This window comes from Vigna unguiculata, chromosome 8, assembly GCF_037176805.1.
Source record: "Vigna unguiculata cultivar grain cowpea cultivar isolate G323 ecotype 2 chromosome 8, ASM3717680v1, whole genome shotgun sequence".
Classification (NCBI taxonomy): domain Eukaryota; kingdom Viridiplantae; phylum Streptophyta; class Magnoliopsida; order Fabales; family Fabaceae; genus Vigna; species Vigna unguiculata.
The window spans coordinates 31,113,675-31,132,994 of NC_140799.1; the positions used below are offsets into that span (position 1 = coordinate 31,113,675).

Genomic DNA, 19,320 nt, shown 5'->3' on the forward strand with positions numbered 1-19,320 from the left:
CATTTGTAAGATTTATTCTCTATTAAATGAGATGTTACAAAATATATATATATATATATATATATATATATATATAAATAAATAAATAAATAAACTGGGTGAAAATATGCATTGTTTAGTTGAAAAAAAGAATGATGATATATAACATCAAGATCTCCAAATGGAAAATATGCATTGTGATTTACCTAAAAAAAGACCCAAGAACATAACATTAAACGGAAAATTCAATCTTCTTACACTTCCCTTTAAATTGAACATGTCAAAGTGAACCCTTGAAATGTATTGATTATTTCAGTATAATAGATTCAAATTCCATTTTAATCATGCTCGATATTCCCTCCTTCATTTGAAATCACAAATTCAATTCTAGTTGCACCTCCAAGCCTTTGAAGAAAAAAATTGTACCCCTTCACAGTTTCTCCCACAAATTTGTGCCCTTGTTGTAGCCAACCGTGTTGTGTCGTGACAAGACTAGGACATCGACAGAGACTTGCCAATAAACCAAAATAACCATCTTATCCTCAGTTACAGTAAGTCTTCACCTTTCACATTTCTGTTGGAGAAGAATGCTTTGGATGAAACTGAGAAGTTCAGTGTCACTTTTTTTGTGGTGAAATCCGGAATATATTTTTTAATATATTTTAGACTAATGATTTCAAAATATATTTTTGAATCTCAAAATATTTTTCAATATCTTTTATATAATTTATTTTAAAAGTAATTTGAAGTGTTCAGATGTATTTCCAAATTCAAAAGTATATTCCAAAATATTATTTTAAAATGTACTTTTTAAACAATCTAGAATTCAATAAAAAAAGGTGTAGAAGTAATTTTAAATCTTTTTATTATAATCTGAGGTTATTTTACATAAAGAAACAGCTCACGTAGTATATTCAATTCTATTTCTCACGGAAGATCCAAAATCTGTAATCGAAATACCTTTTTGATTAGTTCTGTTAGTTCCACTTATAATTTTGTTAACTGATTTTAACATAACTCGTACTAAAATCGTTTTTTTTTTCTTTCTTCTATTCCTTTTTAAGTGGTTTGTTTTGCTTTTAAAGAAAAATTCATTTTCTCTCCGTTAAGTACTTGTAAAGAATTTTATTTAAACCCCTTTACCATCTCTAACAGCTAAAACGTTCCCCTCTATTTTATAGCTTTCCGTTAAAAAAACCATTTTAGTGAAAGTATGACTTTTGCACACTTGAGTCATAGGTATAGAACTAGCCGAAATAACCTATCCATATGAATGAGGTGTCATTGTTATGTATTTAAAAGGGTTTTAGGTCTGGAATTTGAATTCATCCATATTCCAATTTGTGATACAATTTAATTTTTAAATTTTAAAAATAATAAATATAATTTTTTAATCAAATTATGTAAAAAAACAATATGTTTTAAACATTTCATACTAACATTTCAAACTAGTATTTAAATTGTTTACAACATTTGACATATTTCAACTCAAATGTCAACCTGAAACGCTGTCTAATATGTAAAAAAAAAAGTAAACATTATTAAATTATAAAAATTATATTCATTTTCTAAGTTTAGGAATCAAAATGTATCAAACATTGAAAAAGCGATGAATTCCAATTTCACATATAAATTTAAGGAATAAAAATATATTTAATCCGGTTTAAAATACATAAAGTGATGGTTAATGTGATGGAAAAATGAGAAGAGAAGGAAGTTTTGAAAGCAATTCAGCCGACTTGTATGATCAGGTTGAATTTGTGTAATGAATGACAAGGCAAACAACTAACGTCATCTATATTCGACTTAGATGTAATTTACAAATAAAGAATAAAGTAACAAAACAAAGCATATGTATAATGACCAAGAGGGAGAGGAAAATGAAAAAACTAAAGTGGGTGGCGAACAATGTTCTTGAAGGCATCATATACGAGCGACGTAGGAATTTGCCTGTGTAACATACCTAACCCACCGGTATGGCTCATGCGTAGCAGATTTCTTTGTTATCTGCAAATACTTTACCTGCATTTAGAAAAATTATGAAGTACTTTGCACATTCAAATAAAACTCATTTTTATTCTACAGGAATAACCAACTTCGGTTATGCAATTCTCAACGCACGTAGAGGGCAGAGTATTTCCATGTTCTACTTCTTAGAAAACGATTTTTGGTAGTATATTCAATATAAATAAAATAAAAATTAATATTAGCAGAATTCCTAATTTAACTGGCCCAAAACATTGTGTTTTTCCAACATTGGCTGTTGCTCAAAAGTAGGGTAGTAAAGCTAGTATGCCATATACAGATGATATGATATTTAACCTTGATGCTGAGTATTTTATTATTATCAAAAACAGAACTTAGTACCATGTTCAGGATAGCTGAGTAATAGAGATAGACATGGCTGTACAAACAGGGGAACATGACAAAATACAAAACGCGAATCATAATAATGTATCTAAGTATGTTCAATTCAAACAGTTTTAGAGAGATCTCAGAATGAACACCATCAAATCAATCTACATAATGTCTGATAAATAGGAAGCTTTTGCTCAAATCAAAACTAGAAAGAATAAGCAAGTTCACATGGTAACTTTACCTGAAGCCGTGATGCATTATACATTGGTATAGTAAAGGTCACGCTAACAGGTCCAGATTCTTTCGTTAGATTAACTGTCAAGAAATATATTTGAATAATTATGACATATTAATCACCCAAACAAAAAAGCAAACTATCCATTTTGAGCATGCATTACAAGGGTAAATACCGTGAGATTCCTGAGCAAAGGTTAGTTTTGCCCGCAGAGTATGCTCAGATCCCCCGACAATCTGTTACGTAGCATTTATAAGTGATCAATTCTCCAGAAAAACGTAATAATCCAAACCATCCAATAAAAAGCTTTCTTTGAAGAATTACAGTCAATGAAACACGAAAAAATTTAGGTTAGAGAAATGACAAGAAGTATGACCTTTTTTAAACTCCATTCGAGCCTCTTGTTTCCTTCCTTAAAATCAGTTGTTTGTCCAACAGCTCCAGGTTCCAGCTCAAAACTAACTCTGCGACAATTTCATTTAACTTACATCAACAACTACAGTGTCGGCCGTCGTTTATCCACACAGAAAAATTGGCAAGATAAATAATAGCACCCCATAATACTCGATGACATTAATTGACCTTTATTAACTGCTTTGTTAAATTCTGCCGTATGTAATGCAAAGTCTTCACCTATTAGCAGAGAAATGGTCCTTGACATAATCAAAGCCTTCGATTCAAATCCAATATTGACATAATGGTCCCTTGAATTCCTTTTTCCAACAACTTGTGTTCAGATTTCACACATATAAGCCCTGAATTGTTGGAGACCGAAAACACGTGAATGGTTCGATATGTAACATGGTCCGATACACTAAGACCCTACGGTTCTAAAATGTGGACAAGGCACGCACCCACCCTACCTTGTGCTGAAATTTAACTTGGCTTAGAAAATGGGGGAAAGAATATATGTAACCTAGTGAGCATGCCAATGATCATAAACAACTAGTCACAAATGATCTGTTATAACTCTAGACTCTAGTCACAAATGATCTGTTATAACTCTAGACTCTAGTCACACACCAAAATTGGCAATTAGATTATTTCAATAATAGATCATATATTTATTATAACAAATTATAATCAAACAATTTTTGATTGGGTAAATTTACTGAAAAACGATTTTAAGGTAATTAATTCCATTTGGATACAACAACAAAAATTAGTTCTATAAGGTAAATTTGTGATAAATATGGTATGCAAAAAAGCTAAAACAGAAAAAGCTTATTTGATAATTTGGGGCAAACAGTTTTAGGAGAACGAAAGCTGTTGGAAAATATATAAGCTTAAAATATATAGAGGCATGAGAAAACAGCTTTTTTTTCAAAGAAAAATCTGTAAACTTCAGCATCTATCCCAAACACTATTTTTTAAACAACTTACTTTTCAAATTTCCCTTCAGTATAACCTGTGCTCAAACATCCCTATTGCCCCCAAGGGGATAAAAAAAATGTTTGTAATTAATTAAACATTATAATTTGTTCCCTCTCTATATTTTTCATAAAACCAGTTGACAATCCTCTCCAGAGTTCAGTAAACTGAGGCTGTCCAAAACCTATTAGGGGGATAATTCAGTAAAAATACTAAATGCATCAAATGTCAGTTTCCAGTTAACTAAAAGTCACTTTCAAGGATAATATCCCATTTATTAAACGAAATTGAGAAATTTAGAATAATACCTGGAGGTATATTTCGGTAGTGGCATCTGCAATTTGATAGTATTTGCTGTTACACTTGAAGCAAACTCGGCACTTATTTTAAGAATTACTTCTGCCTGCAATAGCAATTTCAAAAGTGTTATTTCTGCTAGTGACTTCAAGCGAAAGAGGAATACACACACACATGCAGAAACATACATAACACAGAGAAAACTACAGAATAACTATTGAAAAGTAGGAATCACCTTAAGCGATCCTGCCTCTTCAATCAGAGCATTAATACGAAAAGGAGGCCTAAATTCCTGTGTCATACGGTAGTTCATGACTGGAAACTCACCATCTGGTGGGATCTAAAATTGGCAGTGTACCATTAAAATAAATTTTCAAAAGTAAAAAGTCAATAAAATACCTCTATATTCTGAATGAAAAAGTTCAAGACTACTTTGGTACTCACCAGGGATAGAGTTCTATCAATATCAAAACTATCTAGACGAACAGATTCATGGAAATTACAATCATCTAATACAACTGTTCCTGAGCCAGATGAGCTCCTATAACCTGCTCTAGAAACATTTCGACATAAGTATAATATAATTATAAATCTTGGAAAAACTACTGGAAACAATAATTGAATGACTGAAAGTTACCGTAAGCTGCTCCCAGACTTCTTCCAATGGAGAGATCATCATTAAGTGCTAATCGAATTTCAGGATTGCCAGAAAGATAGCTCTTCATTTGTATGGTGCCATCAATCTCAGAAGTCAGAATGTATCCCTGGCCAAATTACATTAAAAATACTGAGAATGATGAACACATGCCACAAGGGAATCATTTGAATAGAAAATTTCATTTAAAATTGTAAGTGTCGGGAGAACCAAGTTTTAGCTAATTTTTGGAATGGAAAATCTTTGGAAGGATAATTCATACAGTCCTGTCTTTTCTTTTTGAGTTATTTCTTGTTTCTCAGTCCTTTCTCTTGGAAAACTCAGACTTCATTTTTCTTGGTTGAATGTAATTAATTATCCACCATCTAATTCGCTATTTTTCACAGGGCTTGTATTGGTCTTCTCCTCAAAATGTGATCCTTCTACTTTCTTTATAAAATCTCCATCCCTAATCATTTTTCTTGTATTTACATTAATCCACCACAATGTTTTCATTTTGCAACACTTCAATTAATCTCTTGTAGGAACTTTACTGGTATCATAAAAGCACTGGTTCACAATAATGCAAACATTTCAACCAAAATTGACTATTTATGTTTCATCAGACAAGGTAAGTTTTTCCCCTGTTCATTTGATAAGTAGAATTTCTAATTGGAATGGATGGCTCATTACTTAGATTAAATTAGTTTTAGACACTGGAGAGTCAAGAGTAAATCCATGCTCGAAAGAAATCATAATTACGTTTTGTAAATAGCATCCTGAAACCATAAGCAAAGCGACTATACCCATGATACATGATGGACGATGTAACAATGGAACAATGTAATGAAATTCATCATTTAATATTTTAAGACGTATTTACTAACACTGGAGCTAAACGTGATGCTGATTTTCTCAATTATATCTACAAAAATCTCTTCCCTCCTTCTACCCCCAGGCTCTGTAGCAACAACAGATTTTGTGACAGCTATCCCTGGCATTCTTTTTGTCCCTTGCTGCATGCAACCAAAATTAAGAAATAATGATATCATAAATAAGTGCTAGCAATAATAACAGAAAAACAAAGTAACTGCCCAGATATAGAACATAGTAAACATCATACCGTAAAAATCGAACCAGGTCCAAGAGGTGATAGACGTGCAGCATCAACTACAAGTGGCTCATTGAAAACATATGCTTTCAACATCTCAGTAGATGTTGTTTGAACATAACCAAAATCCTTCAAAAACATCAATGGGTCACTCATAAGTACGACTTTTGGAAACATGCCTAATTAACTATGATTATCAGGCCTAAGCAGGATTAAAACTTACAAGAAAATTGCAAATAGGCTCTTTCAGTAATTTTTTTTTAAAGATAAACAGTATAACATCCACCCAAAATTTTAGAGGTTTGTAATTTCTGTCATACATTACCAGAAAAATATTGTAAACATATCTGTCAGATCTATCAGAGGCTACTTTCATTAACTGTTAAAAAATACTTATATTTGTATCAAGAATCAACTATGAATAAAATGAGCCTCAAGTATGAATATTAGATTTAAAAAAGGAATCCAGCATGGAAAAAGTGATAATATAATTCAACGAAGCATTAAAGTTAAGAAAACAAAGGTCTTTTAAAGGCATAATGAACCAAATACAGCTAGGGGGGAAGCTTACAATAACTTCATCAAGTAACTCGTACACAAGCACAAAGTTTTTTCGTAGCGAGTCTTCATTGAGAATCCCAAGGTAATCTTTAATAACACGAGCAATTCTTTGCAAAAGCTCCAAGACTAAAGAGGGTGATACATTAACCCTTGTAGTTGCAACAAACAATAACCCAACAACTTTCACATGAAAGTAATTTACACCGTCAACATTCTGTCAAAGAACAAAATAACACAAAGGAAATCAGCATATACAACCAAAGAGTAGAAAATTACACAAAGTGAACACAAACTTACAGCTTCAATACAAACAATGTCATGAGATCTAAACAATGTGTTAATTTGAGTAAATTAAACATTATATTACTATCAAAACCAGAAGTGGATGACATTGACAACAACAGATATCAACATTGGCATATGGATATAGCATTTCTGCATATGATATATAAAATGAAGGCAGGACACAACAATAGTTACTATTAGCATAAATGGTTATTCATCCACCACAAACCAACAGACAGGATCTGTCTTCATCCCCTCCCCAATCTAAACATTCTAACCTTTTCAATATTATAATGTAAAGCAAAATTTTAGACTGTGGGTATTCTAAGGTGGTTGATGTCCCGTAAAAGTAACAACAACATTATAAGATACAGAGAAAACTGGTTTAGGAGAGAAAAAAAAGGAGATAATGCCCTTATTAAATATTAATAACGTTACATACTCTCTCTCAAGCTTAAAGCACGTTATAATATGCTCTGCCTGATTCAGAAAGATAATACCTACAAAGACAGGTGGTGCCTCCTGCAGGTCCCCATCTTCCCAAAACTTTACTTTGCGGAAAAATATCTCTGCACTTCCCTTCTGGACTTCCCCACGATCTGAAATCAAGAAAACAAAGCAATGGTCAATGAGAGTCTGACAGTAAACTTTTCAACCATTGGGATAGGATAAAATCTTATTCAATATAATAAGTTTCCAGAGATAATGATGTTCACTTCACTTTCATTCCATCCATCCATCCTTATTATGAAAACTTGCAGATTACAGGCAGCCGAATGTTCGCACTCCATTCGTCTATTTGCTTGACCTAGGAAATCTAAAATTTTAACGCAGCTACTTAAAACAGGGAAAATACAACGAGGAAACTACTGAAACAGGGACATGTTAAAGAACATGAGCACCGACTAGATTCTGAACTATGGTTTGAGAAACTCCATTTCTAGCAATAGCAGAATTAGTCCCAATTTTATAAACTTAAAGTGAATGCAAGGAGCATATTTTTAACAGAAAAACATCAGCTTCCAATACAGATCTCACCAATTCTCCGTTCAAATGTTAGCTTTCTCTTGAAATGCATTTCCACTAACAATTTCCATATCCTAACGAATGAAGATACATTCCAACATGTTTTAGCTCGTGCAACAAAATTGATCGGAGCAAATATCTCATCGAAATATCAGTCTCACATATTTTAAAAAGCAATTAGCCACACAAAATTCGTGCTTCTAGAATTGGCCAGGAGAGTAATAAGTAATTAGCTCGCGATCAAGAGTGAATCGGATAAGTAAGATCTGGGAGCGTTAATTTGAATTAGCCATTATAGAGTAAGAAATAATCATGCTACAGATCAGTAAGCTAAACTAAAACGCTCTAACTGAACAAAAATCCATCAAAGCATTGGATGACACACACAGCACCAGATCCAAAATCAAGGAAAACAAAAATTGCAAAGCAAAAAGGTGATTCAGAGAGGGAACTAACAGTCGCGGAAAACGATGTTATCACCACGTTGTGACAGAACGAAGAACTGCGAGATCATGGCTCCGCTGGATGCACGCACCTCTTACTGCTGCACCTTTTGGAAATGGCTGGTATTGGTTTCTAAGCACCTCCTAGTTGCAATTAGCGGCTGCATATGTTTTTTCTTCTAATTTTAAATACAAATCAATCAAATAATTTTGAAAATAATTTATTTTATTATTATTATTATTATTATTATTATTATTATTCATTCTTATTTTATTTCTTTTAATTTGTATCAAGTGAGATATCTTAAATTTAAATATTATTATTTTATATTTCAAGCAAATTTATATAAAGAAAGATGATTAAAAGCTAAGTAATTTTGATTTAAAAAGCTTGAATAAAAAGAAATTATTTCATATCTATTATTATTTTTATATTTTTAATTATACTTTTATATTTATTTGAATTATGTAAATAAATTATTGGTAAAGATAATGTATTATATATCTTAATAATCATCAAATTTTATGATCTTTTGAAATAATATGTTTCATATTAAGTTAATTGAATATAAAATGATTTGTAAGTTTCCTTGTGATAAGTTAAGAACATGTCTTACACCATTTACTTTTAGAAAGTTATAATTTGGTATTGTACAAGAATTGGACCAACTAGATCTCAATATATTGGACTCAAAATATCTCAAGAAATATTAGGCAAAGAGTAGTTTATCCCGGCTCATCTCATGATAATTAATGTATATGAACAAAGAGTTGGTAGACGAGAACATCCTAGTCTAAGATGGAGAACATCGTCTTGGCCTAAGATCACAATCGGTAGCATTTAAGACGTTACGACAATTACAACAAAGCATTCATAAATATTTAAGAAGGAATTTAAACGCTCTTGAAAGCCATAAATGAGAATCACGTATATAAAGGTGTCTAGAACACAAGTAAAGAGTATCTTAACTTTCACATTATCACTAAAATTACCATATATATTTTGTTCATGATCTTGACTTGAGCGTTAGAGTACAAACAAGTACCTCATTTCCCTACTCTTGTAAGGGGCGTGTTGAACAATGGCTGATCATTGTAGGGGTTGGGAGGGGCCATCCCCGTACCAATGATTTGTGATTTTTTTTTCAAAATATATATATTTTTGAATTTTTAAATAAATTATAAATAGTATATTTTATAAATAGATGGAAATTAAATTGTTTGTCTTTCTATTTCTTCTATAAAACACAACAATTAATGTTAATAGATAATAAAACATAAAATTATATATATATATATATAAAGGATAAAAATATTTAAGTTTAATTAATCTTTTGGTCACTATTTTCATAAAAAAATGTCAAGTTAGTCCTCAACTAATTTTTAGTTTCAATTTAATCATTTTCTTTAGATTTATTGTAGCAGATCAAAGATTTTCATCAAGATTGACAGTAGAATTATGTTAATTACACCAACAAAACAAACCATCTTTATTTACGACTTCAATTTTAATGAAGAAGCATTATCCATTTCAAGAAATTTAATGAAAATAACAAAATTGCCTCAGGTTTTTCAGAATTCAGAACCAAATTGACACTAAAACAATGGGAGGACCAACTTAACATTTTTTAACGAAAACAATAAACAAAAGAATAATTAAATCAAATATTTATTAAGATATTTTTATTTCCTTTCTCATTGTCTTGTTCATTTTACATAGATTGTATCCATCTCTTACTCTCATATATTTTTTTTTTTGTTTTTGAAGAAAAAAGGGAGTTAGATATATAAACTCATTATTTTTTTCTCTCATTTATCATTTGTCCTATTTCTTTTTGAAGAAAAAAAAGTAACTCTCATTTATCTTACTTGATAATGAAATATTAATTTAATAGTTAATATTTTTTTATCTTATCATTTTTTATGAATATAAAAGAAAAAATAATGTATCACATGTTTTTTCATAACCGATCTTTAATTTTGAATTAAGTATAATATATTTTTCCTTTAATAATTACGTCTCTCAATTTTTATTAAATTATTATAAATTATTTTTAATATTATTTAAAAAAAAGGTATGTTGATGAAGAATAAAAGAATAGATTCATTATTTAAAAGTGATAAAAGTGGAGCTATTTAGGAAGATAGAAACAAGATAGATTATACTTCTTCACAATATTATACTAATGATCAAATTGTTCAGTTAAACTATTTTTTGAAACCTTATACTAATGATCCAACCATCTAATGATCAAAGAATTATAAAATTTTGGTCTCTCTAAAACTTTTGGTTAAGATCCGCCACTGGTGTTGAAGACACTTCATATCTACAAGTAGTGAGCATATTAGCATGAGTGATCATGATCTTCTAGGACAATTCAGCTCCATACACGAACTAGTATAATTTGGGATCAAAGATAAAAACTATGATGGAGTCTAATAAAATACTTATTACGTATTTAATATCTAAATAGTTCATAATAACGTTGTGAAGAATCAATATTAAATAGTGAGTATATTTATATTATGTGGATTGAAAAAATATTCATATCCTCAAGAAAAATAATTATAATTGTACCAATTTTTTAATGAAAAATACTTGTATTGTACCTAGGTCGCCAATACCGATATGGTTAACTATCCAGTTCAAGCTGGCAACATATAACCTTCGATGTGACCTATCCCGCCAAAGGCTGGGGGATTGATGTACTATACCTAGGCGGTCATGATCGATATGGCTAACTACCTGGTCCGAACCGCCTACGACTAGTCCTATCATAAAAAGAATAGATGATTAGTTAACTGAACAAGATAACAACACACATAACGGCTAAGGTCGTCTACTCCAAATAATGACGTATAAGTAAAAGCCGCCAACCCTAAATTTAGGAAATTACAGCAGGGCTTCTAGTGTCATATCACAAGCATGTTCTAGGAAGCCTGAACATTGGCCCAACACAATAAAGAGGGGCCAAGCCTATAAAGGAGGTAAAACATAGTTAATATCTCTATAAGTACATGTGGACACCCAACAAATTAAAGGTACACTTTCATTAATTCAATAATTTGTGATTTGACCTTTTAGAGCCTTTGTTGACTTGATCGTCAAAGTCCTTTCTACAAGTAACCCCCTAAGGGTCCAATCTACCAACATTAGAAGAAGACGCATCCAAATCGAGGAGTAACCAGTCCGAAAAGTCAGTGATTGGGGTAAGATATGATTTTTGTTCCCTGATATTCTATTATTGTTTATGCAGAAACAATACTTAAACATTGTCAAGCTACTTTAGGTAGTTTCATATTTGATTCCTATTGAGATATTTTAGGAAATTCATAATATTATTCTTATTAATTATAATTATGCATTTATTTGGTTTAAATTATATTTTTTTTATTTCTAAAATTATCTGATAGGATTCTAAAAATGTTCGAAAGGATTTATGTAGATATATTCGATGTGTATATTGAGAAAAGTAAGAGAAAAAATCTCTCTTCAAAACAAGATGATATCAAAGCTCTTGATCCTTGGGAGCCTATCTAATTGTGTGGTTTAATTGTAGCCTTCAATGCTGCATAAACCTTGAAATGCAACCTTCATTGTTGCATAAACTTCAGACGCAACCTTCATTTTGTGTAAACCCTAAAATGAAACTTTCATTACAACCTTCATTACTCAGCAAATCCTAAAACATATTCTTCATTATTGTGCAAACCTTAAAACACAACATTATTTGTTGTGCTTCTTTAGTCTCTATTGCATTGCCATTTTACAACTTCTATTATTGCACTATATTTTGTATCTAGATTCATTTTGCATCCAGGTTCATTATGTGTCCAGATTCATTCTTCCCTCTTTGTGCCTTAATTGAACATATTTGTAATGGCTGAAATGGAAAATGGAAATAAGCTATACAATGCAAGAGAATTGATCATTAAGACCTATTGGTTGAATGAGAAAAATTATCTCAAGTGATCACAACTCATTAAGACCATTTTGAAAGTGAAAGAAAATTTTAGTCATTTAATTGATGATGTCCTTGTGGAAGATGATCCTAAATTCAAGTCATGGGATGAAGAGGACTTTGTGATCATGACATGGTTACAAAATCCAATGGTTCCATACTACCTTCATTGTTGAGCAAACTGTAAAGCGCAACCTTCATTGTTGTGCAAACCCAAAAACATAACATTCCTTGTTGTGCTTCTTTAGCCTTTATTTCAGTCTTCATTGCTATATTGCAACCTCTATTACTACACTATATTTTGTGTCCAAATTCATTTTGCATTCAAATTCATTTTGTGTTCAAATTCATTTTACATTGAGGTTCATTATGTGTCTAGATTCGTTATTCCCTATTTGCGCGTTAATTGCACATATTTGTAATGGTTGAAATGGAAAATGGAGAAAATCCCTCTAAAGCAAGAGAATTGCATAATGCTCATTCAACCTAGGAAAAAATATCTCAAGTGGTCACAACTCATTAAGACCATTTTGAAAGGAAAAGGAAGTGTTAGTCATTTAATTGATGATGCCCTTGTGGAAGATGATCCTAAATTCAAGTCATAGGATGAAGAAGACTCCATGATCATGGCATGGTTATGGAATCCAATGGTTACAAAAATTAGTGACACATGTATGTTCCTCAAGTCAGCAAAAGCAGCAATATCCAAGTTCGGAATGGAAAACACATACTCATTAGCTTAAGGGGGACTCTCAATATATTTTAGGAAGTTTCAGATTTGATTATTGTTGAGATATTTTAAGAAATTTTTTGAATTATTTTTATTAATTATAACTATGTATTTATTGGGTTCAAATTCTATATATTTTATTTTTATTTCTAAAATTGTCTAGTTGGATTCCAATGATTGTGCAGAAGGATTATGTATTCAATGTATACAATCAGAAAAGTAAGAGAGAAATAACTCTCTTCAAAATTTGAGAAACACCTATATCACTTCTTAAGTAACATTGACATTCATAATTGATCTATAGGAGTTGGACATAGATCCATATGTTTGATAGTGTGAAATTCAATTATAATTCAAGTCATAAAATCCAATTATTTTTTAATTATAGATTAAGTTTATTAAGATTGATAAAACTAACAAAGACATCGATCCTTTCTTTGTTTTCTTTTCATATTATTCTCTTCAAAATTGAGAAACACCTATATTACTTTTTAAGTAACTTTGATGTTCATAATTGATCTAGAGAAGTTGGATATAGACTCATGGTTGATAATGTGAGATTCAGTTATAGTTAAAATTATAAAAAACAATAATTTTTTTAATTATAAATTAAGTTTATTAAGATGGATAAGATTTACAAAACATCAATCCTTTTTATGTTTTCTTTTTATAATTGTTTAAGATACATGTAGAAAGAGATGAACATATTCAATAAAAATTGCTTCAAATATTTTCGCTTAGATATTGATTATTGGATGACTTGTAATATTCTTAGATAATATTCCTATATTGCAATATTGAGCTCTTATTTATTGACTATATTACATATATAATATACATATATATTTTTGTTATATATTTTGACTAATTATAAAATATAAAATTTTAACATAGATTTGTTATGATCAATACTTTTTATGAGAAATCTCCACACGAATAGAAATATCTTTTTAATGTGGGAGATGTTTTACGTTTTAACGTTCTATGCATGACAATAGATGAAGTATATTTTCAATCGTATTTAATTTAACTCTTTGTAGAAAATAATGTTATGCATCAAGATTAAATTAAAATTAGAACTATAAGAATTAAACAAAAATAAAATATCATCAAGTCTATTTTATAAAATTATAACTATTTTATTCTAGCTAAACTGTTTTTAACCTCTAAATAATGTTTTAAAAAGAAAACTGATATCAGAACCCATTTGACATTCAACTATAAAATTGATTTATTAATGGTAATGAAACTGAAAAACAAGATTTAGAAGAAGAGAAACACTGGTATAGATAGAGTGACTTTTTCTTCTGATTTGTACATGAGAAAGCTGGCACTGCATTAAGCATCAATCATCTAATGTTTTTTATTCATTTTCTAGCAACATATGATTTATTGAGTTGTATAATGTAAAGTGCAATTGAATTTGACTTCACCCCTCATGAATGATATGTTTCAAGCTTCTTGGTATAGCAAAGTCAGCACCAGAAATCTTGTTCTTTAACAACATAACTGCTCCCTTCTTCTTTAACATTGCATCTTTCAAAATCAAGGGTCCATTTCTCAAAAGAGCAATTGTTGAAATTATAGTATCCTCCATGAAGAGAAAGCAACTCTCTTCTCACTCTATCTTCTATCCAAGGATAACTCAGCAAGTTCAGTAATGATTGGTTAATAGATTCCTGCAAAAAGTTGAGGACACTTCACTTTAAATAGACTTTGGAATAACTTATTTGGTGACACAGCTATTTCAAGTATAAGCAATTGTGTTTCAGCTAATTGAAGTTTCTGTAACTTCACAGAATTTGGCTAAGCATAATGCAGTATATGATGGATACCTTCTCACAGAATCTGCATTGCTGATCAAAGCTAAGATGTGCTGTGGCTGCTGTTGTCTTCAGTTTGGCAAGTTCTCCATTGGCAACCCACTTGTGTATGAAGTTTCTTGGAATGGATGAACACTAATGAGAATTAGAGATATAAAAAGAACTAGTTTAATGGTCAAGTAAAAATTTAGTAGTTGTTAGAGATAGATACCTTGATTTTGTGTCATCCTGCATATTCATCAAAGTTTCAATTCCAGCACAGCTACTATGACCAATGACTAATATATTCTCAACCTAAAAATTTCAGCAACCATTATGAATTACTCAGTTATTTAGGCTATGAACTTCCACCACAAAGGGACATTCCTTAATCAAACTCTCAATTTTAGACAGCATGTTCTGAAATTCTTGTCTTAGGAATTCTGGCACAGCATGTATGATTGATTATTACAAAGACAACAGCATTATAAATAAATGCAAACCTGAAGAGTAGTTACTGCAAACTGAAGTGCAGCATTACATTCTGATGGTCCACTCTGTCCTCCAACATAAGAAAACAGAGAAAATGATGAGAGGAAAATAGAAATTAACATTGGTTTGAAGCTCCCATTACTTAATTAGGCAAGAAAAAAAAGGTAGCAATTATGGTAATACCTTCATGGGAGGTACAAGATTGGCAATGTTACGTATCATAAAGGCATCTCCAGGTTGGAATCCTAATATGTTAGAGGGGCATACCCTAGAGTCTGCACAAGCAATTACCATAAACTGTATTTGGATTTATCAGTTAAGACCAGCATACCCAATAAATTAAGCTAAAATGAACAACTCAGACATTTGTTATCACCTTTGGAGATTGAGCTTCAGCAAGAGCTTGAAAATGCTCCAACTCTTTACTGTCTAGAAGAAATATAGCTTATAAGAAACTATACCAACAAGAAACAATTTTTTGTGAACATGAAATAAATCTAAATTCCGACACTTACATGTATTTCTGGTTCTTGAAACTCATAAACCTCTGTTTCATTAAACCAAACAAATTCTGATAGTCATCAGTTTCAGACATATTCCCTTTATCAAGACCTTTGTTTTCTCCATCGAGTCTGACACAATAACCAGGATCCTCTGTTTGTTTCTCCCTAAAGTTAATGAAGAAAAATGATACAGTTGAAGTCACATGTTACTTCCCACACAAATAATTGAGCCAAACCCACAATTTGCCACAGATTGGTCAAAGAAAAGTTTATATAAAAAGGTTCAGCAAAATTCATGAAGGCAATATCACAAACACCACGCCAACTTACTCGATCGAAGGCAATGATGCTGCTGTACGGCAACGATCCATCTGAATCCAATCCATCTAAAAACCCAACAGGGAAAAACAGCAAAATCAGAAACAAACAAACAAACAAACAAACAAACAAACAAACATCTGAGAAAAAACTACGATGAAGTAACCTTTGATCAACAGCATCAAACAGCTAAAAAGGTAACTTGTTGATGATGGAAAAACTCACAAATTTTGGCCAAGGCCTTGTTAAGGAGGAGGTGGGGGGACCCGAAAAGCGTGAGAACCACCATGATTCATAGACGTGTGAAGCCACTAAAGGTGAATTTGCAGAGAGAAGTGAACTTATTCTGGACCCTGCAATGCATCAGCAATTAAACTGCATTCTGAACTTAATCACACGAAAGAATTATAGCAAGAACATTTGTGGAGAAGGCAATGGAAAATTGGTACTCACTAATTGGCCAAACCATCTCTTGATTCTCTTCTCTGCAACAAATGGTGGTGATCACAAAATGCAAACTCCTTTGATGTACAGTGGTTGTTAAGGGGAAAAACGATGAGGATATAGTGATAGGATGACATGGAATACACTGAATTAAAGAGACTTGTCCTCTGTGGTTACACGTGCCATGAAGTTATCCCATTTTGTGGGACTTCCCATCAGCCAGACATTATCTACGTTATGATATGTCCATTATTGTCTCTTCTCTCTCTTTCATAGTTGGCAACGCTATCTTCCTTATCCTCGTGTCAATCTTTCTTTCGATTAAGAAAATGTTGTTCAGAAAATTATATAATAGAGACGGAAAAGTCAAGTTGTTACGTGACCAACTTCAGTTTATTTTTTCTATTATACATATATATTCTAGTTATAAAATTCTAATTAATATAGGTGTTTTCTTTGTTACAGAAGGGATTATATATATATATATATATATATATATATATATATATATATATATATATATATATATATATATATATATGACTTAAGTTCAATCCCCTTATGTGACCAACTTCTATTTATATAAATCTCAAAGCCAATTTTGTAAAGTAAAGTTTGTATTCAATAAATAACAATTTTTTGATAGGAGACTCTAACTCATGATTTTAATATTATTAGTGAATCTTTAAGATTAACTCAACCTTTATAAGGTGAAGTTTACATTCACGTATATACTATAAACTCATCTTATTTATAGTCGGTGTGGAATCTCTAATAGAACCCCTCACGTAAAGATATTAAACTTGAAATTAAACATGAATGAGTAGCTTTATATATATATATATATATATATATATATATATATATATATATATATATATATATAAAGTTTAAAAAACTATTTAAAAAAAATCAAATTCAAACCTTTACAACTAGGAAGACTAAATTGAAAAACAAAAGACAAAAGATTTTGTAATATTTATATCTTTAATAATATAATGTTTAATTTCTTAATTTTTTTTAAGATTTAAGTAATTGTTCTTGAGATAATAAAATTTTAATTACTTTTTAATTTAGGTTTGACCTTAGTATGTAACTAAATTGAATTGTTGTTCAAAGGGCAAAATAAAATTGAACGAGAGTTTATTGTATTATTGTGCTAAAATGTTATTTTTTTTAATTGAATATGATTTTTTTAAAATTTTAATTTTATGTGTAAAAGTTAGAAGTGACTTTGTAATAAAGAAAATTGAGTTATTTATATCAGTAGGAGATAAGAATAACACTGAACAGTATATATTTATGTAAGTTGGAAGTCACTGTAAAAATAGTTATGTAATTTGTATAATTATAGAAATTTTGTTTAAATGAATTAGTATAATAAAAATGGTTAAATATGTAAACAAATTAGAATTTGTTCATGTCTTAAACTTTGATACATTTTAGTTCTTCAAGTTTAAAAATGAATGAATATAGTCTTTTAAATAATATTCCAAGTTGAAATTTGAATTAAAACGTGTCAAATGATTTGAACAACTCAAATGTCACATGTAAAAACAAATGTAACGCAATTGAGTTAAAAAGATTATATTTATTCCTTTTCAAAGGTTGGAAATCAAAGTGTATTAAAGTTTAAGAAAATGACAAATTCTAACTTTGTGTAAAAGTTTAAGGACAAAAATCATATTTAAAAGAAAAAAATCTTTATTATCTTTCTATTATTTCTTTATTGCATTATTGTATCATCCAACAAGTTCTGTTAAAACATTTTGTAACCATACTAATGTCATACCTATGAAACAATGCACAACTCCTAAAAGATCACTTATTTGAAGTTATCCTTAGCAATCCAAGAATAAGGATACAATTAAACTTTTAAGGAAGTTATGTTTGCATATCTCAAATGAAGCCAACAAAACACTAGATGACAAAATTTGTACAAACCATGCAAGAAGAACTTAAATAGTTCCCCTTTAACTACATCTAGAAACTTGCATGTCTGCCTAAAGATAAGACTATTGTTAGAGCAAAGTTAGATGAAACATGTATAAGAAAAAATGTTAGACTAGTGGTGAAGGTATTCATAGCAAAAAGGAATGGGCTACATAGATCCTGATGCACCATTCACAAGATTCTAGGCTATATGTATTTTTCTCTCATTTGTTAATCATATTAATATGAACCTATATTATATGGATATAAGTAACATTCTTTTCAACAATTTCATTAAGGAAGAAGTTTATGTAAAACAACACTCTAGATTCGAGAACGTTACATTTTTTAAATGTGTTTAATCATATAACAATATTTTCTATAGTTTAAAACAAGTTCTACAACTTGGTGTGAAAACTCAATTAATTTTTATTATAAAACAATTTTACAAGAGAAAATATAGATATTACATAGTTTTACAAATATTTCAAGTCTAACTTTCATTTAGTTTTGATTTTTGAAAATTATATTATTTTCAGTTCTAATGAACCTTTTTGTGAGAATTTTGCTAAGTTGACGTAAGAAAATTATATATATAACCAAAGACAAGTGATTTAAGTTTGCATGATGTTTAGGAAGTATTTAATGACTTAATGTTTAATCAAACCATCTAACATGGACACATGCATTGTCTCTGTCATAGGAAGACAAACATTTCCTCCTTAGCAAAGGGAGGCAACAAGTTCTACAGAATCATATGTTTTGTTCTAGAAGTAAAAGCACTACATTGCCATTTTTTTACATTACACACACATCCTTTTAAATTTCAAAAACATT

At 30.3% G+C, this 19,320-nt stretch overlaps 1 protein-coding gene and 1 pseudogene across 2 annotated transcripts; both read right to left on the reverse strand.

Annotated features, from left to right (window-relative positions):
• Window positions 1–1,696: 1,696 nt before the first annotated feature.
• On the reverse strand, window positions 1,697–8,454 carry LOC114193240 (AP-4 complex subunit mu-like). The gene is made up of 13 exons (XM_028082961.2): window positions 8,314–8,454; window positions 7,336–7,430; window positions 6,557–6,760; window positions 5,998–6,114; window positions 5,762–5,890; window positions 4,878–5,004; window positions 4,685–4,788; window positions 4,476–4,580; window positions 4,252–4,346; window positions 2,949–3,036; window positions 2,748–2,808; window positions 2,579–2,652; window positions 1,697–2,001 (listed from the first exon to the last, which is right to left on the reverse strand). Exons 1-13 carry the CDS (start codon window positions 8,369–8,371, stop codon window positions 1,903–1,905), a joined length of 1,356 nt encoding a protein of 451 aa, XP_027938762.2. The 5' UTR covers window positions 8,372–8,454; the 3' UTR covers window positions 1,697–1,902.
• Window positions 8,455–14,198: 5,744 nt separating this feature from the next.
• On the reverse strand, window positions 14,199–16,736 carry LOC114193553 (beta carbonic anhydrase 5, chloroplastic-like; annotated as a pseudogene). The gene is made up of 10 exons (XR_014984057.1): window positions 16,561–16,736; window positions 16,333–16,460; window positions 16,120–16,175; window positions 15,802–15,954; window positions 15,663–15,711; window positions 15,470–15,583; window positions 15,298–15,351; window positions 15,027–15,109; window positions 14,828–14,950; window positions 14,199–14,671 (listed from the first exon to the last, which is right to left on the reverse strand). The product of XR_014984057.1 is annotated as a beta carbonic anhydrase 5, chloroplastic-like (transcript).
• Between the last annotated feature and the right edge of the window lie 2,584 nt (window positions 16,737–19,320).

Bases quoted from the DNA above. Each gene is read 5' to 3' on its own strand.
- LOC114193240 (XM_028082961.2), bottom strand. From the start codon at position 8,371: ATGATCTCGCAGTTCTTCGTTCTGTCACAACGTGGTGATAACATCGTT. The intron at 4,789-4,877 runs GTAACTTTCAGT...TTTCTAGAGCAG, and splicing joins AAGTCTGGGAGCAGCTTACG to GTTATAGGAGCTCATCTGGC. The intron at 2,809-2,948 runs GTCATACTTCTT...GCTACGTAACAG, and splicing joins TCGAATGGAGTTTAAAAAAG to ATTGTCGGGGGATCTGAGCA.